The sequence below is a fragment of the Abramis brama genome (assembly GCF_963993115.1).
Source record: "Abramis brama genome assembly, chromosome: 18".
Lineage (NCBI taxonomy): Eukaryota > Metazoa > Chordata > Actinopteri > Cypriniformes > Leuciscidae > Abramis > Abramis brama.
In genome coordinates, this window is record NC_139980.1 from 27,218,045 (window position 1) to 27,245,260 (window position 27,216).

General features: G+C 36.2%; 1 protein-coding gene and 1 long non-coding RNA gene across 3 annotated transcripts in view; one reads left to right on the forward strand and one right to left on the reverse strand.

Moving 5' to 3' along the window:
* Nucleotides 1-27,216, reverse strand: part of rcan2 (regulator of calcineurin 2) — an 82,243-nt gene that overhangs the window by 17,066 nt on the left and 37,961 nt on the right. Inside the window, exon 1 of one of the 2 annotated variants that reach the window (XM_084091166.1) lies at nt 5,465-5,698. The exons of the other annotated variant lie outside the window; for it this stretch is intronic. Coding sequence (XP_083947292.1) covers nt 5,465-5,551 — 87 coding nt within the window. The 5' untranslated portion in view covers nt 5,552-5,698. Of the gene's footprint in view, nt 1-5,464; nt 5,699-27,216 lie in introns of those variants that run through there. 2 annotated transcript variants of the gene reach the window in all.
* On the forward strand, nt 18,694-24,420 carry LOC311068604. Its single transcript, XR_014603408.1, has 5 exons — nt 18,694-19,067; nt 19,329-19,519; nt 19,929-19,999; nt 22,021-22,086; nt 23,973-24,420. It is a non-coding gene; the product is annotated as an uncharacterized lncRNA (long non-coding RNA).

Sequence of the window (27,216 nt, forward strand, 5' to 3'; positions counted from 1 at the left end):
TTGATCCTTGGCACAGATCTGACATCCCTCTCCTCTCCCCACTCTATATTTTTCTATTTTTGAACTCCAAGGAGCCTATTGGACATTAGCAAATCGACAGGTCTGCTCTTCATTTACCACCACCTTGAAACACATTTAAAAACAGCAACAGCAGTTTAAGTGCCCTCATTTAAGGTGGTGGAAATGAACATTGATACCATCTGGTACTTGCTGGTATAAATGTCATGAGAATCAGACATAATGTTGTCAAGACAAAGTCATTATGGCTATGAAGCTCTGACTACAAATACAATCCCCCGGTTTCACAGACAAGGCTTAAGCCTAGTCCCAGAATGAAGTGCATGTTTTAGTTGTTTTAACTGAAAGCAACTTGCACTGATATATCTTATATGTCAGTGCCATTGTTTGGTCTCAAGATGCACACATCAGTGATATGTTTTTCTAAGGCATGTTTATAAAAACTATTTAAATGTCCTAATTGAACTAAGGCTTAATCCTTGCTTAATATAAACCCTGTCTGTGAAAACGGGCCATAGTCCTTTATTTTAAATTTTATGACACTGAGAAATAACTGCATTGTATTTTTACCAACTTGGGGCCAGATTTAATAAAAGCTTGCGCCAGCGCCAACCTCTTTTGGTGTTAAAAAACTATTGTCAGGATTCACTAAAGACAGTGAAAAATTTGAGCTGATAAGGCATTGACACGGTTATTTTTGCAGCTGACTTCATTGCAATTTATGGGAGGAGCGTATTTAAATTAATCATGCAAGGCGATTTACTAAGGTTTGTGCTCGTCAATTTACTGTTTTTTGTGCCATTATTTAACGGCCCAAAATAAGCATGACTTAAATCAGATGCTAATTTGCGCTCCTCTTGGTAGAGCGTTGGTCATTATGGAAATGATCCGGTTGTGTCTGTACGATACCGCACAGAACTTTCCACTTCCATCTGCGCTTTTTTGGAATTGCGCTCTCACTCTAATTTGCCGCGTTTAGTTTGTTGGCCCTTGATGCATTAAAAACATGAATTTCTCAACCTCATTTTTGTGTAAAGTCTTCTGGATTTACTAATGTCAAAGATCCCCTTTGACATTAGTAAACACTATATTTAATTCAATTCAAACTAAAACTAAAGGCTGTGAGTGACATACATCAACGTTTCTTTTGGCACAATCCCAGGTATACTCAACAGTACAACAAACTAAATGACTGTACTTACTTTGTCATTATTTACTCACTTTCATGTCATTCTACATCTGTATGGCTCTCTTCTGTGGAACACAAAATATGGTATTTTGAAGATTGTCTCAGTTTATTATCTATACAGTGGAGGTCAATGGGGTTCAATTTTGTTTGGATCCCATTTTCTTTGTGTGGACAAAAACAGTTGAAAGATTCTTCAAAATATCTTCTTTTATGTCATGGTTTAGAATGATAAATAATGGTAAATGACGACAGAATATACATTTTCGGACTCTCCCTACTATCCTTTAATTAGAAGTATTGTCTAGTAGCCTATATTGCAATCACAAAAAGGTAAAGGAGGTAGAAAAACGTAGAAAAACATTAGGTAATTCGCTATGAGCTTGTGCGAGAAAAACAGACATGTTTGATTCGGACGTCAGTGAAACAATTTTCAAAAACATGTCCATTTTAGGTGAGAGTGGAGCATTAAAGGACCAATCAGGCTGAATTATATTAGAAAGAAAGGGAAAAATCCTTTGTTTTGGAAGCAGCCAAGCAGCCATGTTAGTTTCTAAACAGCCTGTGGTGACGTCTAGGCCGCTGTATGATCTCAACCCACTAAAGCATGAAATTACTGCGCAATGACACACTCGTTTAACAGCTTTTTGGTTGACAGATAAAAAGTCCATCAAGGATAAGAGAGATGCTAAAAATAACACGCATTAGCCCAGTGACACCTCACTTAACTTCACATAGTTGCTTTCCTGCCAAGACGAACCAAAGCAAGTACAAACTGTGTCAGATGACAATACAAAAATGTAAACAGCAGATATGGCTGGAGACTCCATTAGAATGGAATGATTGGCCTTACATCAAGGAGAAAAAAATGAGGTTCAATGCTTTTCCATTCGTCTTTGAGGATAGTGTGTAGGCATTTAAGATATTACAGATGTTCCTTGGCCAAACTGTGTGTTTACTGTTCACGTTGGGGCTTGAAAACGGTCTTAATAGGGGGTGGAAGAGGGGAAAACGCAAAGTGAGCCTAACCTTAACATTAATCCTGAAATGAATGTCAAGTTTAACAGTCCCCTGCTTTTAATCAAGACCAGATCCTCTCCTTGCTGGGAGATGAATTAGCCTCAGAAGGGGGAGGAGAAAAAGGTGAGTTTTTCTTTGCATGGAGAGAGACTATTCATCTTATACAGATCCAGGCCAGATCCTCTCAAGCTCATTTTCCTCAACTTTGACTGCGGTTAAATATAACTCTTTGAATTTACCACTATAAAACAGGACAATGCTTCTCTTAGGCAAGCCTGCAAGCCTAAATATTACATGAATACTGGGATCTAGTATAATACAGAGATGTAAACAAACAGATATAATTGTCACATACTTGTTCACTGGCCTTCTGATGCATATTTTGCACAACATTTGTTTTTGCTTGATCTAGCAATCTCTAACCAATGCATGGAAAAGAGAATGATTTCATTTTGAAACATAAGATGATGAGGTCTTTTAATTGTGACGTCATACAAAAAGGAGCCCAGGATGAAAACATAATCTTGAGAGTCTTTTATCACAATCAGAAGGACTATCAAATGCTTCCCTCGCAGCGTACAAAAGCTGAAAACAAAGGAAAAAAAATTCAATAATAAAATAATAAAAATCTAATATTTGGATGCTTATTTGGTGAACTGATATGACAGGAAATGGAGTCGTGCTGCAGTGCCTGAGATGTTCTTGCTGTTATTAGAGGAAGCAGGTCACCTCCATGGCACCAAGAGAAAATAAAAGTGACCTCCTGACTTGCCGTGTTCCCAGCAAGGAGCAAATAAATGTGGAAAGCCCAGAAGACCCACTGCTCTTCCTGCTATTACTCAGCATTATGGCCCAGCTGAAACTCAGCCCAGTCACAGCGCAGGCAATGTGAAACATGTCATGAGAAACTCATGAGGCAGGAAGAGATGCAGGATGCATATACAGTAGGAAAGATAAAGAGGTATTATATGAGACTGGAAAACATTGGGATATCAGTCTATATTCTTGACAACATGAAAACTTCTTCGTTAAAAAAAGTTAGTTCTCGGTTAGTTCACCCAAAAATGAAAGGGCAGTGATTCTAGTTTCTAAAGTTATAAATATGGATATTTTTCTGACAAAAATGCATCGTTAAAAAGGCCTTTATTAACCCCTGGAGCAGTACCGATAACTTTTATGATGGATGGATGCGCTTTTTTTGGGCTTCAAACCCTCAGGCGCTACTCACTCCCATTATAAAATTTGGAAGAGCCAAGATATTATTTATTATAACTTCGATTGTGTTTGGCTGAAAAAAGAAAGTCACATACACATAGGATGGCTTGAGGGTGAGGGTAAATTATGGGTTAATTTTCATTTCTGGGTGAGTCTTCTGAAATCATATGATAGCTTTGTGTAATGCACAATACTCAAAGTAATAATTCAATCTAAATTTGGATGTGGGTTAAAGGGTTAGCAAGTCACATTTTTGATTTGTTCCTCACACAAAGCCCATTCATTTTTATATGAATGGTTGTTGTATGGCAAGAGCAGTGTATCATTTCTTCTTCTTCTTCAAAATAAATACAAATAGAAATCCTAATTTTGTTTACATCAAAATTTGGCATTTTTTTCTTTTTCTTTTTAGCCTACAAAAACTTTTTTTTCTGCTGTCAAAATAATATTTACCAATAACAGGACAACTTAAAGGCCTGTTCACACCAATGTTCAGCACAAAAATGTGATTGTCTGTTCATACCAATGCAGAAAAAATGGCAGACAGGCAGAATAAAATGTGATTACACTCTCTGACAGTAGGTGGCACTTATGGAAAAGCAGAAATAGGGTTACACTTTAGTTTGGTGAACACATTTTCACTATTAACTAAGACTTTGGCCTCAGTAAACTCATGATTTACTGCTTATTAATAATTAGTAAGGTAGTTTTTAGGTATGGGTTAGGAATAAGGGATGTAGAATATGGTCATGCAGAATAAGGCATTAATATGTGCTTTAATAAGTACAAATGAACAGCCAATATAATATGCAAGCCAATATGCAACTAGTTAATAGTGAGAATTGGTCCCCAAACTAAAGTGTTACCAAAAGTGCTGCAGAAGTTTCCATTTCTGACACCCGCTTGTCACAGAGAATTTGAAGTTAAACAATATTCATATGTTTTTAACGGTGTTTGTCAGACAACACTAAATACTGTAGTACAGAGACAAAAGAGTCCATTCCAGGATCGTCCTCTACTATTCAATATCGCTTAACAAAATATTGTTTGTGAGCAACACCAAGTCATAGTTTAATGTAACACCAGTGGCTCTTGGGGACGTGACCAAAAGTATGAAAATCATTGCTGATAAAAAAAGAGATTAGATTTTAGATAATTGCATTGCCGGAATACGGAAATAATGTCCCATTATTTTTCCTTTGTAGATGCTTCCATGATGTTAGACAAATAAATTCCAATATATTTCTGGATACATAGTGCTTAGGAGCACCGATAGTCATAAAAGAACAATTCTTCGCTACTGACATTCCTTCCATGCACGATGAGGATACACTACATTCAAATTGTCATCACATGTTGTCAGGACAAAGAGATGTGGCCCCATCAGATCTGACCCTGGTTGCTGAGCTCTAATATTTACTAAATTGCCAAGTACAGTATAATAGTGTTCAATTAAAATAGATCCCACTGATTCCAAAGGGTGCAATGAAGCATTGTAAACACCCATCCAAATGAAGGATGTGGAATCAATAGTGACCTTGTAGGTCTGACAGTCTGTGATGTGAAAGATGAACATGTTACAGACTTCAGATAATGATGGTCAGTCGGTCAAGAGTGTGATGCACTGAGATTAAGTGTATTCTTTGTAATGAGAGGTGTGCGGTGTGAATGAAGAGAGTGTACGACTCAAGGCAAACTACCAATGAGTGCAAAACAACTATTAGACAGAAAATCATTTAAAGAGGCAAATTTACAAACACAATCATTTGAAAGACGAATAAAAGCACTTAATTTCAATCGATGAGCCTTTCAGTGCAAAAAAGTGTCTTTTTCTATAGATTTTTATAATGATGTACTCTAGTCAGTTATAATTACATACGCACACTGTCTAAACATTATAACCCTTTTTATTTGTACTTCAGAATGAAGGATGTCAATGTGACACAGTCTTAACGTCTTTCTAAATCAGTTACGCCAACTCTTTGCTGTATATACCCTAAACAAGGATGGAAGTTCCTGCCCTACCTTGACCTCCCGATTGGTGAACACCTCCACGTCCACCGCGCAGGCGATGAGGGTGGAGATATTACAGTCCACGGTCCTGGAGGGCATGCTGGGCTCACTCAGAGTGAAGGGATGACCGGCCCCTGACAGAGTATATGTGAGCAGCACGTCTGAGTGCTTGGATGTGTTGCTCTCCTGCTCTGAACAGCCTGCTGTAACTCTCAGATAGTGTGTATGTATGTGTGCGCGTGTGTGTTCAGTAGGCGGCAAGCGGAGTGTGAGCCCCCACCTCTCCTCTCTCTCACTCCATGCAGTGACATCACTGCCTCTCTTTATGAATGCTCGCTTGCTCTTGCACAGAGCTGTTTTTAATTCATACGCTAAGTCTTTTCCCTTTCATTTTGTCTCTTTCTTGGGTCCAAAAACACTTTATGTGGTTAAAGTGTGAAATGCAATAACATATTTTCTTTTTCAATGTCTTTCCACCTCTTATTTTTGTCAGTTTATTCCTTCATCTGTCTGATAGGGCAAAGGAAGACAGGAGAGTGACTCAGCACTGCAGATTTATATCGAGTCGCATCATAGGCACTATAGTGAGCGGTCTAGAACAACAAGGATAGCAAGAGAGAGAGAGAAAGATGAGATCTGTGTATCTCGGCAAGACAGGTGTATTATTAATATCTCACTCATGTGTGACATCATTCAGCATGCAACAAAAAGGCATTCATAGGGGAGTCTTCTAAATTTAGGTGGCTATTTTTGTTTCTGAAGCCTGACGTCATACTGTATTGATATTTATCTAGTAAACATTTTTTTTTTTTTACAAAACCCTTGTGAATAGTCATTTAGAGAATAATCAGTTAATGTGCGACAATGACCAGCTACAGTAAATGTCCTCAGTTACTCAAGGCTGAAGAGTCTTTCGAATCGGCTTTGGCCGCGACTCTGGAGGACTTGGAGTTAAGTTTTTCTTTGAGAAAAGAGCAAAAAACGGCACTTAAGTCATTCTTAAAAAAGGAAGATGTGTTCGTAGTTTTGCCGGCCAGATTCAAAAGTTGAATCTTTCAACTAACGTTAGCTCCGCAGTTGGGAAAACGCTCTGGTTTGTTGAAGCGCTGTCCTATTGCGTGCAGAGGGAATCTGAAAGACAGCCATTTATCCCGCCCCTCGGATTGAGCCGTGTCTATGGAGAGTTGCCAGACCTAACATCTTGATGTAGGTCTGGCTTGCCAGGCTACATTCATGACACTTTATTTGTCAAATTAAATGGTGGGGTAACACAGCACAGTTTTACGTGTTCAAAACAATCGTACATTTGAACGTACCCACAGCATTTAGCAAAAAGGCTGACTTAGTATGTATAACACATACTGGATTTAATTACACTGCCACTGACTTGTTCACCAGACTTGTTAAACAGTGTTAGGAAATTCCACACCGATATTGATCATCGTTTTATTTCTCCCCTTGTCCAAAACTCTTCTTGGGTCATTTGATTCACCCGTACATTTATGTTTATTGGAGTTATCTTTGACAACAGAACCGGCTGCAAACGATAACGAATAATTGTGGTCCATGACGATCAACAACAGAGAGGCGTGCTAGACGCTGCAACTACTACTTCCACATTTTTTCATGAGATTCACTGTGTTGACATGGTTTCTAGCGGAGGATAACGCGGATATGATGCCATTGACAGGCGACACAATGAGGAGGGATGTTACACTGGTTAAAATTGTGAATTTGTTTGGATTAAAACATTGTTGGAAACATTTGGGATAATGTAAGTACACAAGTGAACAAAGTTTATAACACTGTGCTAGTGCTTTTTGGATATTTTAGACCATTAGTTTTCCTAAATACAATTTCACTAGATCTGTTTTCACAGATCATAAAGGTAATTTATTCTTATTGTTTTGCATTAATAAGTACAGTAACTAATGGTATTACATGTTTTAATTCTCTTGGAAATGCAAATGTGCAGTAAAACACTGAGCTTGAGTGTAGATGCAGATAAAATTTATTTTTAACAACAGCCTAATTTTTATATGGAAAAATGTAAATATTCTACTCTTATTAAATGTACCATTGTTCTTCTATAGTATCTGAACTGACCGACAGCTTCAGTGATTATAAAAGGAGCAGTCTTTACTTGCTTTCTGTGTAATTCTTCACAATTTTAAGAAGTTTTTGTTTTTCATGAGACTTCTTGAGTTTTACAACTTCATACTTCAGTACAAAAGGGTCAAAAATGTATTTCTTGAGGATTTGATATTTTATAAGGGATTTCATAATACCTAAATATACATTTAAAAGTAAAATATGTGAAAAAAAGCTATATTAGTCCTATATTAATCCTTGAAAAGGGCTTGAATTTCACTCACAAAATGTTGTACGAACCCTGAAATGAATAATGTAAAAACATTTGACTATTTCTGCCACAATACCATGGTTACAGTTAGCGTTACTACATTAAATCCATGGTGAATGTTGGTGATTTGTGAATTGAAAAGCATTAGGGATGCACGATATGTCGCCTCCTTATCGGTATCGGCCGATGTATGTTCACTTTTAATGTTTTCGTTAGAAAATAAGAAAAGAAAATTTGGCCGATATATTAAAGCCGATAAATAATGCATTATTTCCTTAAGCTGAGACACTTCACTGTTCGCCATGATGGTTTTGAATAGCTTGAAATATGATTGGAATCAGTTCAAAAAGGGAAATACAGTTAAGAGCAACATGTGCAGCGCAAGTTTGTCATATAGGTTACATAAATTATAATGAAAACATTATAATTGTGTGTTTGGGTCATGGCTTTCAATGGTGAGACTTTTGTTTTTGTAATCAGGCTCTCAAAAATTATATAAAAATTTGGATTTAGATTTATCGGCCAATATATCGGTTATCGGCTTTCAAATATAAAGAGTTATCGTATCAGCCAAATTTTTCAAATCGGTGCATCCCTAAAAAGCATTTCATGGCACAATGTTTTTTTCTGGTTTTGCGCTGTTTGATCTGTTTGATGTCAGCGCTGTTTGATCTGATATCTATGGTTTACAACAGAGAATTCTGCACTGAATTTGAATGCTATTGCAGCGATGTTAAAACAGCTGCGAATTTAAAATGCTTTCTCACTGGATCCCCCACAACGCTGTGTTGTAACGTTGTCGCGTGATCGAGATTGACCCGCGAGTAGCTGTTCTGCGCCGCATATTGGTCCGAGCTGATAAACTGGCTGTGCTGCGCAGCTCAAACAAGTTGCGCGGTTTTGTAACACGTTTGTTTCGTTTGTTATTTGATGTTTCTCATATTCAAAAATGGCAGCTCTTATCAGTTAGCCAACGTGGTGGTGGCACCAGTGCGATCTCTGTCAAAATTTTGTCGCACCGGCAGGAAAAAAAGTTGCAAAATGCGACCAGGGGCGTCGGACTGGGGGTAAAACCAGTACTGATTACCAGGGCCCCAAGGGGAGAGAGGGCCCTTGAAAAGTCTGGAATATATTTTATTTGGAACATGGGGGCCCATCAGGACTGCCTATACATAGGGCCTGGGATCTTGTGCTACGCCCCTGAATGCGACCATTTGGTTGCAGTCTGGAGAGATGGAATGATTTGAGCTGAAATGATTTGATCAACAAGAAACTTGCACAGCCTATGACATTTATACATTATACAAACAAATTTGACTTCAAAATGTCACAACTTGCCAAGAATCCAGGTAATAAAGAAATGGCCAATAAAACATGGAAAAACAGAGATAGAATGAGGACAAAAACAGATGCATGTGAGATACAATTGGAAAGGTCAGTGCCCGTCCTAAATGAAGCATGCTAAAAGACTCCAGACAGTTGAGTCATCACATTGTCTGCACTGAGTCCCCAGAAGATCGTGTTTACTTTTCCAGCACTCCGAGGGCACTGATAGAATGGACCTGTACGAGTATGTTACGTTGTCCCTTCTCGATGGAAGCACTGGTTTTATCGCAGCGAGTCAATAAATGAACAGCTTAAATGACTCTGGCACCAAGGCAACCTTGAGAGGGAAAATGGCCTCACTACATAACACCTGGTGCAGAAAAGCCCAGATGGAAGCTGCTAATCTAAGCAGTCTTGACAATAATGGATGAATATGAGGCTCCTGGTATATACGCCAATTGGGCTAGCTGATAGTGACTGTGCAAATGGGATGAGGGTCCTTGAGGATGACAAGGCTAGAACAGAGTAATACTTCCTGAGATGCCATGAGACTTTTTTAATTTAAGAGGAGAGGACGGCCCTGACAACACCATCAGTAACACACACACACACACACACACACACACACACACAAACACACTGTTAGATGGATTGAATGCTATGCCATGCACTACAATAGATGCGTTTCCATTACCCTTCAAATTGCGCAAATTGAAATTGCGAATTGAACTCATTGGAAACACGTAAATTTTGCAAAAACTCCCATATATTGCAAAAAAGTTTTTACGCTCGCATGAGTTGGTTTTTCAGGCAATTCGAAAAAGGAATATTTCGCAAAACTGCAATGGAAAAATCTTTTGCATATACAGGTCACATGGCATACGTAAAAGATGATCATTCTTTAAAGATGGCGCAGTATGTTTGGACAGAAGATGAGACAGAGTTATTTATTAAACTCATAAAAGACAAAAGAATTACGGGAATACTGGATTCTAATAAAAATGACACAATTTATCAAGACCTCAAAGCAGAGGGAGGGAGAAACACCCAGAAACACCTCAAGGCGCACCTCAGTATAAGGGGCTTTCCTTGCCATTAATGCTTGGATAACACGGCTACGTCTCCTTCGATTAAAAATAATGGCTAGTGCGGTGGCTGCAATATACGTAAACCGAACAACATTCGTTGCCATGATTTTTGGAATGCGCGAGAGGAAAAAATTATGTTTTATTCGAATAACATCGGTTAATGGAAACACCGTCATGTCACATTAGTTGTTTATCGACATTTAGAAAATGACGCAAATGTTTTGCACAAATCTTTAATGGAAAACAGGCTAACGCCATGCATTTTTATCAGTTTGTGCTTGAATATTTAGCAATAAACCTCAAATATATGCTATTTAGGGGTTCAAGCACGAAGTGCTGAACACCTATTGTAATTGTACTGATTTTTATTATTATTATTATTATTATTCTTCTCCGCTAAAACGCATCGTGCAGCCCAAACCGTAAGTGCTGGAGACTTGAAACTTTGTCAGATGGTAGTACAAAAATCGAGGAAAGGTTCAGAGAGTATGACCCCGATTGGCCCATAGGTGGCGCTATAGCGACCAAACGCGCGAAACTGGTCATAACTCCTAGACCGTATGTCCTAGACTCAAGTGTCTTATATCAATGGAATCCAGACCTCATGGCGAACAAAACGTATATCTCCGATTTCATTTCCGGTATGCAAATTTTTCCGCCATTTTGAATTTTGTCAAAAACCTACTTTTGCAAACTAGTCCTAGGTTTTTCGCCCGATCGGAACCAAACCAGTGCAGAAATGTTCTCTGGAGTCTGAAGATCAATAATTATCGAAAAAACGTCGATATTTCGATTCAAAGTCGCTAGGGGGCTCAAAATGAACGTTGTGGGAGGAGCCTATTTTACTAAAATGGCTATAACTCAAAAAGTAAATGAGATAGCTTCACCAAACTTGGTACACATATGTAGGAGTTCAATCTGGGGTCACAGTAAAAAAATCACAACGATTAAACACTAGGTGGCGCTATAACATGAAAGAAACATGAAAAGGGCTATAACCACCTGACTGTTAGTCTGATTGACTTGAAAATTGGTATGCAGTGTCTTGGTCCAAGGTGCCATGTATGTCTATGAGGACATTGGCGTATCTCAAAAAACATGGCCGCCATTGGCCAATGAAGTCGAGCACCTATTAGACAAGGTTAACGGAGGCCGATTGGAACGAAACTCGGTGGGCATGTTCGACTCATGGCCCTAGAGGTCTGTAAAATTTTTGAAAGAAATCGGCCACTAGTTGGCGCTAACGAGTTTTATGGCTCTGTAATCACGTGGTGTTACACTTATAGTCACATTATGCATATCATTTGATAGATCTACTCATGCTGAACAACTTTGCCTCAAGAACCATTGCTGTCAATCAAACCGTTCATTAAATATTCGTGAACATGTTAAAAACCTACTTTTGCGAACTAGTCCTAGGTTTTTCGCCCGATCGGAACCAGACCAGTCTAGGGCAATTCTCTGGACTCTCTAGATCAATAATTATCGAAAAAAAGAAGAAAATTTTGCTTTTGTTTGGCTATAACATGATCATTTAGAAAATGGGCGTGTCAAAATACACTCAAACGTTTATAAATCATAAATAAAAACTCAGAACTTTACAAAAATTGATGAGCACATGTGACATAACATGCTAAAGAAGCATGGGAATTTTTATGGAGATTGGACCATAGGTGGCGCTATAACTGTTAAAAAGCTTTGAAACAATATATATTCTATGGTAAATTGCCTGTATTGGCTGTAAATGGTGTTTTCCATTTATGATCTTATAATTTTCAAATCATAATATTCAAATCTAGTGCAGTACAATTCTCTGGACTCTCTAGATCAATAATTATCAGAAAAAGTATAACTTCTTCATTTGGATGGCTATAATAGGGTCACTTTAATATGTAGCCTTGACCAAGTGTCCCCAAAAGCCTATATCTTTTAAATATCTTTCAGATCTAGTCAGAACATGTTACTCTTAACAAGCATGAAAAATTTCAGACAGATCGGACAAAATTTGCCTCTATAACAGTTAAAAAGGTAAAAATGATATAACATGGCATATTAAGCCAATAAGTGGTATTGTACTGCCCCCTGCTGTCATTTCATCATACTACTCCCTAATATTGTTATATAATTCATATTTATACTTTATAAAATCATTATTTTAACATTTACAATCACATTTTGTCAAAATGCATCTATTGGAGTGTTACTATTGACAATTGTTTTACATTTAGAAAACGAAAGTAAAACCTTGTCCGCCATTTAGGCCACGCCCCCCCAGTACAAATTCACTCATAACTCGAAAACGGAAAGTGGCCGCGCGCTCAAATTTTGATGGTAAGGACCTCTCCGGGCTCTTGATCGAAACGTAGCGTCGCGGGCCTCGGGAGCGCGCCCCCCCCACGGAAAGCTAGTCCGCGGGACCCCCGACTTTGAACGGCCGTAACTCCCGAACCAGATCACCCCGAACCTTGTGTGAGGGCTCATTGGAAAGGGCCCATCCTTGGCTAGCTTCGATTCAAATGTGGTGTAATTTGCCCTCGGCATTCCAGAGAAAACTGCTCCAAAAGACATGCCTTTGAATGGTCATAGCTCCCGGCCCCAATCGCCCAAAAACACTGTGATGGTCTCATTCAACAGGGCTCCTCAAGCACTATCTATGCTCTGAGGTTTAGAATTTTTCGCCATCTGGTTCCCGAGATATAAGTGAAAAAACTAATTCCCATTCATTCACTTCAATTGTAAGATGGAGGCTGTAATTCCACTGTTGTCAACTAGAGGGAGCAGCAGTATTAGACATAGTATTAATCTTTTTATCAGCTTTCAGCTTTGGCCAACAAGCAAATGCTTAAAGCTATTTATTATTATTATTACTGATAATACAGATCACAAAGAAATATGTGAAAATGGTTAGACCATTAAAAGATATTTTCACAATAACATCCCAAAAACATTGAAAACATATTTGTCTTTGTGTGTGTGTGTCTGTGTGTGTCTGTGTGTGTAAGCATGCTTAATGGAAAGAACATGGTAAAACTGCTTTGTTTTACTGGTGGATAAAAAAGTCTTTCAAATGAAAGTGAGTCAATTAGTGGTCTTCTACTGCCCTCTGCAGGACATTCTACTTATAAAAATATTTTTACCTGTGCTTTTGCATACATTTTTAGACTATATAAAATTGCTTGCATGAAAATCACCTATTATAACACAATCATGTTTTGTCAGTTTATCACTTCATTTGTACTGAGCTCTCAGTTTGAACAATTCTGCTTCTCAGTGATTAATTTGAAATCTGAAAATGGTGTTATACGGAGGAGATTTGCAATTATCATTTTGTTACCTATCTTTAATTTAAAATATCTACATCTACAACCAAATGTGTTTGCATGTGTGTGTTGAAGCATGGTTACTGTATTAAGTATTATTGTTTAAGTATTATTGTTTTCATTTACATTTTAACCACCAGAAGACCACTCATTGCTTCATTCTGCTTACTAAAATATTATTTTCCAGTTAGTTTCCATTTGAAATATTGTTTAAACTTTATAAAATCATTAAAATAACATTTCAAATCATATTTTGTCTGTTTATAAATCCCACAGACTCACATTGGCTGCAATACTAATGTTTTTGAAAGACACAGACCTGAGAGTCTAATCTTTGTGTATTGTGCATATAGTATTGATATTATTACTATTGCAAATCATGTTATTGTAACTCATATCTTAACAGAATATTATTTGTAATTTTAATTCTTTATTTCTTAATTGTTTTTTTCTGATTACTACAGATATTATCAACAAAGATATCAACTACACCTTCACTTTTAATATTGATAAGCTGCACACACAGCGCAATCACACACCCACTAATGCATTCAAATAAATGTAATCTTACTGTGCTACTTTATTTGTACATGATTAGAATGAACAGACATCTAAGAATATTTTTCTTCTTTTGTTAAAGCCATTTCAGACTACAAGTAAGCATTATATTACTAATCAACTATTTTAAAGGTGCCATACAATTGAAAACTGTATTTATCTTGGCATAGTTGAATGGTAAGAGTTCTGGACAAGGAACTGACATACCGTGAGCCTCAAACACCATTGTTTCCTCCTTCATGTGTAAATCTCCTGTTTGCAAAAGACCGCTGAAAAATGAGTGAATTACAGCATAACACCGACTGTGACGTTGGAGTCGGGATCATTCATATTTATACCCCCCCAATTTGCATATACCAGCCCATGTTCTAGGCCAGGCAGTGTTAACGTGGACCTGCACAGCCGAATCATCAGAAGTTCTGCAGGTATTGTGAAGAAGCAAGCAAGGACAATAGTGAAAATGTCAGATCATGGATATAAATGTTATGTTCGAGGCTGTGCTGCGGATTTCAGAACTTTTCATTCCCTTCCCACAAAAGAGAACTGCCAAAAGGCATGGTTGATTTTTACAACAGGATACCTTACCATTTTAATTCAAAGCTGTTAGTTTGCTCTGCCCATTTCACCACTGACAGTTTTTCTAACCTGGGACAATATCAAGCAGGTTTCGCTCATCGTTTGATACTGAAGAAGGGGGCAGTTCCAACTAATGTTATATTTCCATTACAACCCCTACCGCAAGCAGAAAGTAACGTTAGTGATTTTATCCACTACTTGACTGTTGAAGACATTTCTGTTTCAGAGATATCATAGAACAATTTAAAATATATCAATGCATTCTACGGCACCTTTAAAATAATTATTTAAAATGGAGATCAGGCCAAACATCACTAAAACATGAAAAGGGCTATAACCACCTGACCATTAGTTCGATTGACTTTAAAATTGGCATGCAATGTTTTGGTCCAAGGTGCCATGTATGTCTATGCCGCCATAGGCCAATAAAGTTTGTGCACCTCTTAGACAAGGTTAACGAAGGTCGATCGGAACGAAACTCGGTGGGCATGTTCGACTCGTGGCCCTAGAGGTCTGTAAGAATTTTGAAAGAAATCGGCCACTAGTTGACGCTAACAGGTTTTACGGCTTTGTAATCACGTGATGCATGTCATTTGATAGATCTCCTCATACTGAACAACTTTGCCTCAAAAACTACTGCTGTCAATTAATTTGTTCATTAAATACTTGCGATTATGTTAAAAACCTACTTTTGCGAACTAGTCCTATGTTTTTCACCCGATCGGAAATATATCAGTGCAGTACAATTCTCTGGACTCTCTAGATCAATAATTATATAAAAAACTTAAACTTTACCCATTGGGTAGCCATAATAGGATCATTTAGAAAATGTGTATGGCAAAAAACACTCAAAAGCCTGTAAATCCTAAACGAAAACTCAGACAACTCACTAAACTGCCTTATGTGCTTAAAGACCCTAAATGCTTGAACCCCGCTAAATGCTGCTTGCAGCTTTAATTTATACTTATAATCAATTACTTTATAGTCAGTGGCTTTAATTTCAATCATTGGACTGATAATTTGATTACATAATTTGCAAAAGACGCCAAGTATACGCACCATTGTCTTTTGGTTTTCAAATTTGCTTCAAAATCAAAGGTTGTAATGTTGTGATTTATATTAGAGCCAGATGGTTTGGTTCAAAAATCAATTTTGGAATGTCTATGTGAAAAATAGAATGTCTGTGGAGAAAATAAATGGGAAAAAATACTTCCAGAACCCAGGACACTGAAAAAGTGAGTTGTCAAGCCTTATTGAAATGGATTTAATTGGATTCCAAACGCCTACACCACTATATTCTTTCTAGACAACTATTTATATTATACCAAGTGGGACAGAGCATTCACTCTAGACATCCTTCAAACAACCTTGGACTTTGGGTTAAAGCTCTCTGAGGAGATAGTGACTTGTAAAACTTTTCTATATGCTAATCTTTCCCCAACATTTTCTCCAAGCATGGAAATGGTGTTATGGCTAGTCTGTGGGCACAGTTTGCTGTCGGTTGTGATATGATTCTTCCAGTCTGGAAAGGCTTTGGTCAGTCTGCACCATGATTTTTTAATGTATTTGTTCTTGAGCTAGGTCAGGTGATAGTTTCTTGACAATTCAGGGGTTGCAGATGGTCTATTCCATCATTTTAGCTCAACAGTTTGTTGTATCTACGCACTAAAAGGGTCATATAATTTGCAGCATGCTATCTTTGCACTTTGATCCCTCACTGGGAAAAACTGATTAATTCTGCACATGTAAAGTTATCCAAAAACAACAAGTCTGAGGTGCCCTGAAGGTGTGCCCTTCCTCATCATCTCTACCTTTCCTGTGGTTTTAAAGAAAGAATGAACCTTCATTAACAAGTCAACAAACATTATACTTACAGGTCAAAAGTTCATATACCAAATATTAAGTTTGATGACATTTAAATCTACATGGACTAATGATGACTAACCAAAACGCAATCATGTTTGTTATAATGTTATTAATGAAAGTCATTATAAAATGTTACAGAAGAATGCCGATGTTCCTTGTGACCTTGTTGGAGGGAGACCAATGTAAAAACTAAAAATAATATTTGGCCGAACTAGATGTTCTGAATTAGAGGAAGCTATGGATTCAATTTGAAAGGTTAAAAACGGAGTCCATGCACTTTACAAGAGTTGTAAACATTGTGACATTCATTTTATGCCAAGCAGTATGTAGGAGTTCAAAAGGAAGCAGCAGATAGTGTGGGATCAGCAGGCACTCAAATTTGTGATATAAGAATATATGTGTTTTTATTTTTATTTTCAATATGCAAATATGGTGAGGGGCCAGGGTTAAATTGGGCCAGAAGTCAGTTTTTTGTGCGTTTTAAACCTTTTTACAATTTTGTTTTTATTATTTATATTTATAGTATTTATTATTAACAAAGCTTTTAGCTTTAATCAATTAGATCTTTTCCATTTTTAATTTTAATTTTAGGTTTAGTCATTTTGTGTGGTTTTGTCATTTTATTATCATTTTTTATATATTTCCATTTAGCTTTAATTTATTTTTATTTCAGGTTTAAATTTAAATTTTTCGTCTAATATTTATAATTTTATTTCAGCTCTATTTCAGTAAACATTTTTTTTTATGTTTTTTTTTTTTAAATATAGTTTTAATTTACAATAACAGCGTTAATATAAAAAAATGAAATGTGGCTAAATGGGTTGCTAAGCCACGATGTTGGCAGATAGCACTACAAACTCTTATTAGTATGGACAAGATGGGATTTATCGCTTGGGGCTTTGAAGGATATGGTGTTAAGCATCTACAGTTTGTCATTCAGAACATCAGTACTTTGCTCACTTACACGTGAACTAATCATTTGCTGAGTAAACATGGTGCTCATATTGACCGGTAGTCGCTCTTCCATTTGCTCCAGAATAAATCATGATAGAAATCGTGTTCTTCCTGCTCTATTGTCACATTAAAATTAGCTCATGCTGGAGCACCAGGTGATCTCAGACAGGGCAGGAGACCATGTGACATAATAAACATGCAGTCTGACTGACAGTGATGCAGTCATCCCTTAGTTATCCATTACTTTCCTTCTCTCTCTCTGTCTCTCTCTCTCTCTCTCTGAGGTTAGTCAAACTCTACAAGTGCGGAATAGCAATAGCAGTGGCAGTATTTCGTGGACTCTAAACCAATCTATCTGGGCTTTGTTATGGAAATGCTGTAATCCCCAGTTCCCTCCAGCACAGCGCTGAACACAGTCGGCAATAAATCCACATACACACAGTCAGCGCACAGATGCAAATACACACTAAAAAAACAGAACGTCAGATTGGCACAAAAAAAAGCTATGCGATGGTGATAGTTGACTTAAAGTAGAAGATGGATGGAGTGCAAACATTTTGAATGATAGTGCATTTTTTTAAAAATAAATGAATACTTTTATTAAGCAAGGATGCATTCAATTGATCAAAAGTAACAGTAAAACATTTATATGTAAGATTTCTATTTCAAATAAATGCTGTTCTTTTGAACTTTCTATTAATCAAAGAATCCTGAACAAATAATAAAGCAGCACAACTGGTTTCAACATAATATAATATATATATATATAAATAAAAAAAGTTTCTTGAACACCAAATTAGCATATCAGATTGATTTCAGAAGGATCATGTGAGACAGAAGACTGGAGTAATGATGCTGAAAATTCATCTTTGCCATCACAGGAATAAATTATATTTTGAAATATATTAAACAGCAAACAGGTTTTTTTTATTTGTAATAATATTTCACAATAATACTGTTTCACTGTACTTTTGATCAAATAAATGCAGTCTTGGTGTACATAAGAGACTTTTTTCAAAAACATTTTAAAAAAAATCTATATACAACCTTTATTCATTGCTGTGTATAGAAAATTACATGCTCAGATTTGGTGGAAAAATACATACAGGTAATACAGAGTTCAGCTTCATAGTGTATTCTTTATGCAGTTTAAAAGTGTAGGTTTGTGTGTGTGTGCTAGCGTAAGTGGGTACACTCTCAGAAAAAAAGGTACACGGTGGTACAAATAATGTTCCTCAAAGAACAGTTTTGTACCTTTTCAATAATAGTACCTTTAATGGTACAGGAAAGACCACTGATGATACTGTTTGGTACCTGTTAAGGTACAATTGAAATGAAGGTACATAATTGTTCTCACATCAAGGGTACAGTGATGGACCAAATTACTGTTTCATTCATGATTGGTTGCTGTGTTGAACATTTGGCATAGCAACAAGACACTGATTGGTCGAAATCGCTTCAGCCAGGAATTTTCCGAACTGACAGCGGGAAGCAGCAGGCTAACATTACACACTGCAGCGCGGTCGAGATTATTTTATCAAACTTGAAGAAGACGAATTTTAAAGGTGAGTTCTGATAATTTATGTATATATTTAGTTCACAAGTCTAAAATATAAATGTTTCAGCCACTTAACGTTAATTTAGCGAGTTAAATTAGCTTTGCTCCAAATGCTTTTTAGCCATTTGACTTGTAAGTTATAACGTTACACTTTAAAAAAAAAAATGCAATTATTGACTATTATTAAGTCATCACGTGTACAATATATGGCGTTTGTTCTCCATTATCCACTATAACGTTAACTGTTAAATGTTAACTTTGCTATTAGGCAACATGAAACTGATTGGCCAAGGTTGCAGCCGTTACTGCATTTTCAAATAGACCGGAGAGCGGGAACTTCGCGAAGCAGATTACGAGCACGGAGCACCACCACAAGCCATGGCTTCGCCCTCTTTGTCGTCAGAAGTACTTTAGTGGCTGGACTCGAATTATAAGACGAAGAGAAGAGGAAATTCAAAGGTGGGTTTTATGTTTATGTTTAACCAAATAAAATGTATAAAACGTTACAGCTACTCAACATGATAATAGCGAGTGTAAATAGCTTAACGTTAATTGTACGAATCCAGTCAGTGATAGCCGTCTGCAAATATATTTTAAAGCAAAATTGAGTTTCTGTGTCGTAAGTTCACATTTAAAACATTGTTGTAAATGAATGCTCAACCAGAGGTGCCATGCTGGTGTACTTTACATTAGTCCACAATACTGTATGCGGTTTTGGAACAAGGTGATTGAACGCCAACGAACAGTGCGCAGATAAAATAGTTGATCACTCGTTCTGTGTTTAAATGAATGCGATTACCTGATTCTGTCCTAAGTCATATAAAGTTACATGTCATATACTCATAGCTAATGTGTCTTTGATTTTTAGATGGGGTAAACCGTCACTGCTGGTCTCACTGATCACACATCTGAAAGTCTTCCTGCGTCCTCAGCTGTGAGGCAAGTATCAGTACAATGTGTTATTTGAGTTTCTTAATCTTATGATATTCTTTTTTCTGATGAGGTTGAATTTATATTTCTAAGACAAAATGTTTGCCATAATGACAGAGTGATGTCAATCTTGATAAAGCACAGTAACTGCACTTCAAATGAACTCTGAAAGATTTCTGTCACTTAACTGAAAGTATATTCACCTAAAACTCTGACACTCACAAAGTATGGTAGCATACAGGTACCAAATGTCAATATGAAATGTAACGTGCAAAATGGCAATGCAATGTGTAAAATGGCAATGTATTTCTGTATTTATATTTACATTTTCTATATGATATGTGCAACATCTGGAGCAAAAAAATATTCAAAATCAATAATATAATAATTTGCATTACTACACTAGCTTTAACATAAAATTAAAACATACATTTGAAAATGTTATCAGTTCAAAAATAAAAAATTAAATGTATTACAGAAATTAGATGTTTAAAATGTTCAAGCAAATATTATAGCAAAATTATAATTTAGGTTATTTTTCCTAGTTGCTTTTACACTCAAAGTTAAGGCACTTGATGCAATGATCGTCTCGGAATCCTTTTTTTTAAAATCCAGATTGAATTTTGCCACGTTCATCGCGGGTATTTAATAAAAATGCAATCATAAGTGTCTTAACTGTGAGTGTAAATGCAATTAAGAAAAATAGCATTTAAATTATCATTTTGCTACAATTTTACGTTGAACATGTTAAAGGGTTAGTTCACCCAAAAATGAAAATTCTTTCATCAATTACGAGCTTTCTGACCCCCCATAGACAGCTAAGCAACTACCACTTTGACGCTTTAAAAAGTTCCTAAAGTGATTGTAAAACTAATCCATATGAATTGAGTGTTTTAGTCTAAATTTTGTGCTTCCTTTATGATGAACAGGTTGAATTTAGGCTTTTGTTCTCACGTGTCAAGCATGTTCGGTTGAGCTTCTGAAATCTGTTCATAATATAAAGCGATCATGTCTCTTCAGAAAATGTGAACTACGGTAAACTGCTCGATTCAAATGGATTGGTCTTACAATCTCTTTATGAACTTTTTGAAGCATCAAAGTTTTAGTTGCATGGACTGTCAATGGGGGGACAGAAAGCTCTCAGATTTAATTAAAAAGATCTTCATTTGTGTTCCAAAGATGAACGAAAGTCTTACAGGTTTGGAACAACATGAGAGTGAATAATTAATGACATAGTTTTTTTAATTTTGGGTGAATTATGCCTTTAAACATCTCTAATCATTTTTGTAATATGTTTAAATTATATGTTAAAACAAGTGTAGGAGATGGCTAATTTAATTATATTATTGAATTTGAATTGTCACTTTGCCCCAAACATTGCACATATGGTATGGAAAATGTAAATTTAAATAAGAAATACATTGCCATTTTATATATTACATTGCCATTTTGCATATTACATTTCAAAATGTCTTTTGATACCTGTATGCTACCATAATAAAGAGATCGTAAAATAATTTGAATTGAGCAGTTTAGTCCAAGTTTTTCTGTAGAGATACGATCATTTTATATGATGAACAGATTTAATTTAGGCTTTTATTCACATATAAATATTCATCAATTCACACATCAGTTGAGGTAAACGGAAGCTCAAGCATGTTTGCTAGACGTGCGAAAACCGATGATGTTCATTCTCGTGTGTTTTGCAGCACGTTTGAGCTTCCGCAAGAACCATTGAGGTTTGTTCTCGCTTGTCAAAGCAACTGCGGTTGAGCTTCTGTTTGTTCAATGTTTAAATGTGAATAAAATCCTAAATTTAATCTGTTTATTATATAAAGCGGTAGTCTCTTCAGACATTTTTTACTAAACTTCTCAATTCAAATGGTTTCAAATGATTAGTTTAACATTTTAATTTTCTGGGTATTTTATATGAAGCTTTAAGTGAATAATTTAAAACTTTGTGGAAAATGTAAAAATGCAGAAAGTTTTTTTTTGTGTGTGTGAAAATTGTTTTCTTATCTGCATTTCAGTTATTCCAGAAAATGGACCGAATGCATGCTGTGGTTGATTTAAGGTGTTTCCAGGATTCCTTAAAGGTATAGTTCAGCAAAAAAAAAAAAAATTCTGTCATTAATTATACACCCTCATGTCATTCCGAACCTGTAAGACCATCGTTTATCTTCGTAACACAAATGAAAATATTTTTGATGAACTCCAAGAGCTTTCTGTTCCTCCATTGGTAGCCTACGCAACTAAAACATTAAAGCCCCAGAAAGGTAGTAAAGACACCATTAAACTAATCCAAGTGACTCCAGTGGTTTAACCTCAATTTTATGAAGCGATGTAAGCTTTGTTTTGCCCAAAAAAAACAAAAAACCCCCATAATTTACCTCTATATTTACAAAATAATATTATCTAAAGCACATTCACGGAACAACACCCGGTCTTGAGTCAACACAATTCGCATGCGTCGTAGTGCTCCCCCTACTAAATAAAGTGGTAAATTGTGTTTTTTGATAAAAACAAAGCACCTGCATCGCTTCATAAAATTGGTTAAACCACTGGAGTCACATGGATTACTTTAATGATGTCTTTCCTATCGTTCTGGGCCTTGAATGTGTTAGTTGCATTGCTCCCAATGGAAGGACAGAAAGCTCTCAGAATTTCATTAAAAATATCTTCATTTGTGTTCCGAAGATGAACAAAGGTCTTATAGGTGTGAAATGACATGAGGGTGAGTAATTAACAAAATAATTTTCATTTTTGGGTGAACTAACCCTTTAAAGGGATAGTTCGCCCAAAAATGATATTTAAGCCATGATTTACTCACCCTCAAGCCGTTCGAGATGCATTTGTCAATCTTTTTTCAGACGAACACATTTTCAGTTATTTTAGAAAATGTCTTAGATCTTTCAGTGTTTATAATGTGAAGCAATGGGGTCCAGCTGATTCAAGTCGGAAAATGTGCATGCATCCTTCACAAAAATAATCCATCCGGCTCCAGGGGGATAAACGAAGGCCTTCTGAGGGTAATCCGTGCGGTTTTGTCGTAAAAATATACATATTTAAAACTTTATAAACGAAAATAACTGGCTTCCGGTGGCGGTCGGCGCGTTCATGGAGATGAATGATGTCGTGACGTAGAGCGAACGTAGAGTTTTGTTTTGCTCTGCTCTCTGGCTGCGCTGTCACGTTCGTTCTACGTCACGACGCTTCCTGCGCTACGTCCTACGTCATAAGCCAGCAACCATCTCCATGAACGCGCGCCGACCGCCACCGGAAGCCAGTTATTTTCGTTTATAAAGTTTTAAATATGTATATTTTTACGACAAAACTGCACGGATTACCCTCAGAAGGCCTTCGTTTATCCCCCTGGAGCCGGATGGATTATTTTTGTGAAGGATGCATGCACAGTTTGCGACTTGAATCAGCTGGACCCCATTGCTTCACATTATAACCACTGAAAGATCTAAGACATTTTCTAAAATAACTGAAAATGTGTTTGTCTGAAAAAAGATTGACATATGCATCTCGAACGGCTTGAGTAAATCATGGCTTAAATATCATTTTTGGGCGAACTATCCCTTTAAGTAAAATTGTTGAGGTTGGCTAAGCTGAAATCCGTAATAGAAGCACATTACATGGATGCCAAACGAGATGTTGAAGGATTTGTAGTTCACCCAAAAAATGAAACAGTCAATGGGGCCCCATTGACTTCCATAGTATGAAAATAGTATGAAAAATATTCTATGGAAGTTAATGGGGCCCCATCAACTGTTTAATTTTCAATTCTTAAAATATCTTCTTTTTTGTTCAAGTAAACAGATTCGGAACAACTTGAGGGCGAGTAAATGACAGAATTTTCAGTTCTAGGTGAACTATCCCTTTAAGTCTAGAGGTCAAATTTGAGCTTGTCATTGGGAGTATAAATTTAATAAATTTACATCTGTCTTTACTAATATTGATTCTTCATTATGTTCAGGAAGAACTGGCTATCTCAACCCACTGTGCAAATCTTGGGAACTTCTTGACTGGACGGGTCTTCAGTGAGAGGAGAATCTTCAGCAGTGTAAAAATGGAGGGATCTGAAATTGCCGAGCAGTTCGGTTGGAGGATGGTGTTATAAAAAAGTTAAATAAATGCAAGGGTATTGTGTGAAAAGTAGGGAAAAAAAACAATTCTAGCTTTGTTGTAGATGAGAAAATATATTTTATGTACTGTAACATTTTAGTGTAATTGCATTTTAAATTCTTTCAAATCTTTTTAAAGAAGTGATATTCTGTTAATTTTGCTAAGTCTTTATTGTATTGTGAAGTCTTTGATGTATTTACACAAATAAATACTTTACTGTAAGTTGGAATGAAAGTATTCAAACGTTCATATGTATTTGATATGTATTTACAGAAATGATTAAATTGATGCCTTTTGGATTCAGTTGTTGAATGTGCATGTTATTCAATAGAAAAATAGCCTTTAATAGTTCTCGTAGGAACAAATTTGACACAGTTAAGGTACAAAGGGGCTTGTCACTGGGGTGGTACCTTAAAAGATCAAATTTGTACCTTTGATAAAGGTACAATATTGTACCAACAAGTTTTAATAAACAAAAGGTACATTTTGGTTGCCCATGGTACAAATCATGTCCTTTAAGGTACAAACTGGAATGGAACAAATTTGTTCCTCTATATTAAGGTACAATTTTGTACCAGTAAAAGGTACCGCCCCAGTGACAAGGGTTTGTACCTTCTTTGGTACAAAATTGTACCTTTTTTTCTGAGAGTGTACGACCATTAGCACAGGTCACAAACATCAGGAGGTTAAGAGTCACAGGAACAGTGTCTGAATACATCCATTATGCAGGAATGCTCTGCATGCAGAGCACAAAATACAGGTGCTGAATACTTAATCAGAGTTCACCGCTTTGCCACAGACACACACAGAAAAGATGTCACTGTTTTCAAAGGTCAAAGGTCTCAAATATCACCTATATTAATCAAGTCAAGTCACCATTATTTATATAGAGCTTTATACAATACAGATTGTTTCAAAGCAGCTTTACAGTGTTAACAGGAAAATTATGCTTTCTGGCTGTTGTTCAGCTTAAGTCAGTTCAGTGCTGATTCAGTTCTATTGTAAAAATCATGAATTATTAAATTACTTTTCATCTAAAAAGCAGCTCTGCAAAAAATGATGTCATCGTCCAGCTCAGTTCAGTTCTTACACAACAGCATCAGCCCAGTCAGATCAATAATATTTTTGAATATTAAGTTGTCCCCAACTAAGCAAGCCAGAGGCGACAGTGACAAGGAACGCAAACTCCATCAGGTGACAGAATGAAAGAAGAAAAAAACCTTGGGAGAAACCAGGCTCAATTGAGGGGCCAGTTGTCCTCATGATTCAGGCTGAAACACATCCGTCAGTGATTACGGTTCTTAGTTTATAATTCTTATTTTTTTATAATGCAGTATTTATTATAAATGATTTGTCCGTACACGTCTTTTTTCTTTTTCAAAATTCATGAGATGACAGCAACAATCTAATCAATTCCTGATAGACAAAAAAAAATAAAAATCAAGTCCCGCCCAACATTTTGTCTTGTTCGAGAAGTCGTTTCATTGGATATATGTCACAATAGGGAAGAAAAGACTATCACAACTTTTGTTTCATGCCGACTTTAAATTAGTAACTGCTCTTCAAAAGTAATTTACATACATCCATGTCATGATTTAAAATTTAAAAGGTACACTACAGACTGATATTTCTTTATTTATTTGTTGGAAAGGAATAATTGAGATGGTACATGAAAAATCTGATCTGTGTTTTTTTTTTTTTGCTTTACTTGCTAAATTATTTTTCAATATACTTCTTTAAGGACTTTATTTTTTACTGCAGGTTTACTATTGCTCAAACTGTACAGACAAAAATGTCCATTTGCAAGCAATTTTATGTTTCAAACATAGGTGTCAATAAAGAGAATAGAATTCTGTATTGTGCATATTGTGAATACATAGCTTTTTTTTTTTGAATTGAAGCACAAGATGCCATTCTTTCTCGATCAATCATACTAAATAGCATAATCATCAGGTTTAACACAAATTATTATTTTATGTATTGATAGTGTTAACAGGTGTGCACTGCACTCACACATTCACACTTCATTTGTGAGCACTGTTATCATTAAATATACCTAAAGGAGAATCAGGTGGCCAGATGTCCTTTATTTCCTCTCTGGACATGTTTAATTTGATGAAGCAGATAGTGTTCGTGCGTCTGCAGGGAGCGGCCGGAGAGAGGAGATTATTAGCTCAAAATGAAACCACCTGAATATACTTCACAGCAGACTCCTGTGTGTGTGTTCAAATGTTGAACTACCAGTGATCTACAGCTACAGATGAAGATGAAGGGAGATGAAGAGTGCGTGTGAAAGGCCTGTCTGGAATGATGATCCGACTTACACTGACCTTCCGGGGAATGTTGAGGTGAAAGAAAGAGGGTGTTGAGTTACAGAGAGTGTGTGTGAGGGATATGTTTGTATGTATTTTATGAATATTTTTCCAAATCTGCATTGCTGCACAATCAGGGCTTTGTGTTTGTGTGTGAGTGTGTATTTATGGGTACCATACTGCATACTATTTCACATTCAGCAATTAAAAGAAGAGATTAAGATTTCTAAAAGAAATTAGGCATTTGAGATATTTGTGAAAATAGGTTAAATATTGTTTGTCAAATGAATGTACACTACTTTTAATGCAAAGATGCGTTAAATAATCAAAAGTGACAGCAAAGACATTTATAATGTTACAAAATATATTTAAATAAATTAATATAAATATATATATATAAAAAAAAAAAGTCTTGTTTTCATGTGACACTGAAGACTAGAGTAATGATGCTGAAAATCTGGCTTTTCCATCACAGGAATAAATTATATTTTTAAATATTTTTAAAATGGAAAAAAGTTGTAATTTTGTAATAACATTTCACAATATTACTGTATTTTTTATCAAATAAATGAAGCCTTGGTAAGCATAAGAGACTTCTTTCAAAACAGAAAAAGAATCATACCGACCCCAAACTTTTGTACGTTAGTGTATGTAAAATAAAATATATTTTTGTGACGGAAAATAATACTTTCTTATTAAAACTGCAGACGTAAACATTTGAACGCTACAAAATAGCTCATGTACAAAACATTTTATACAGTATGCTAGTATTCCATTCCAAAC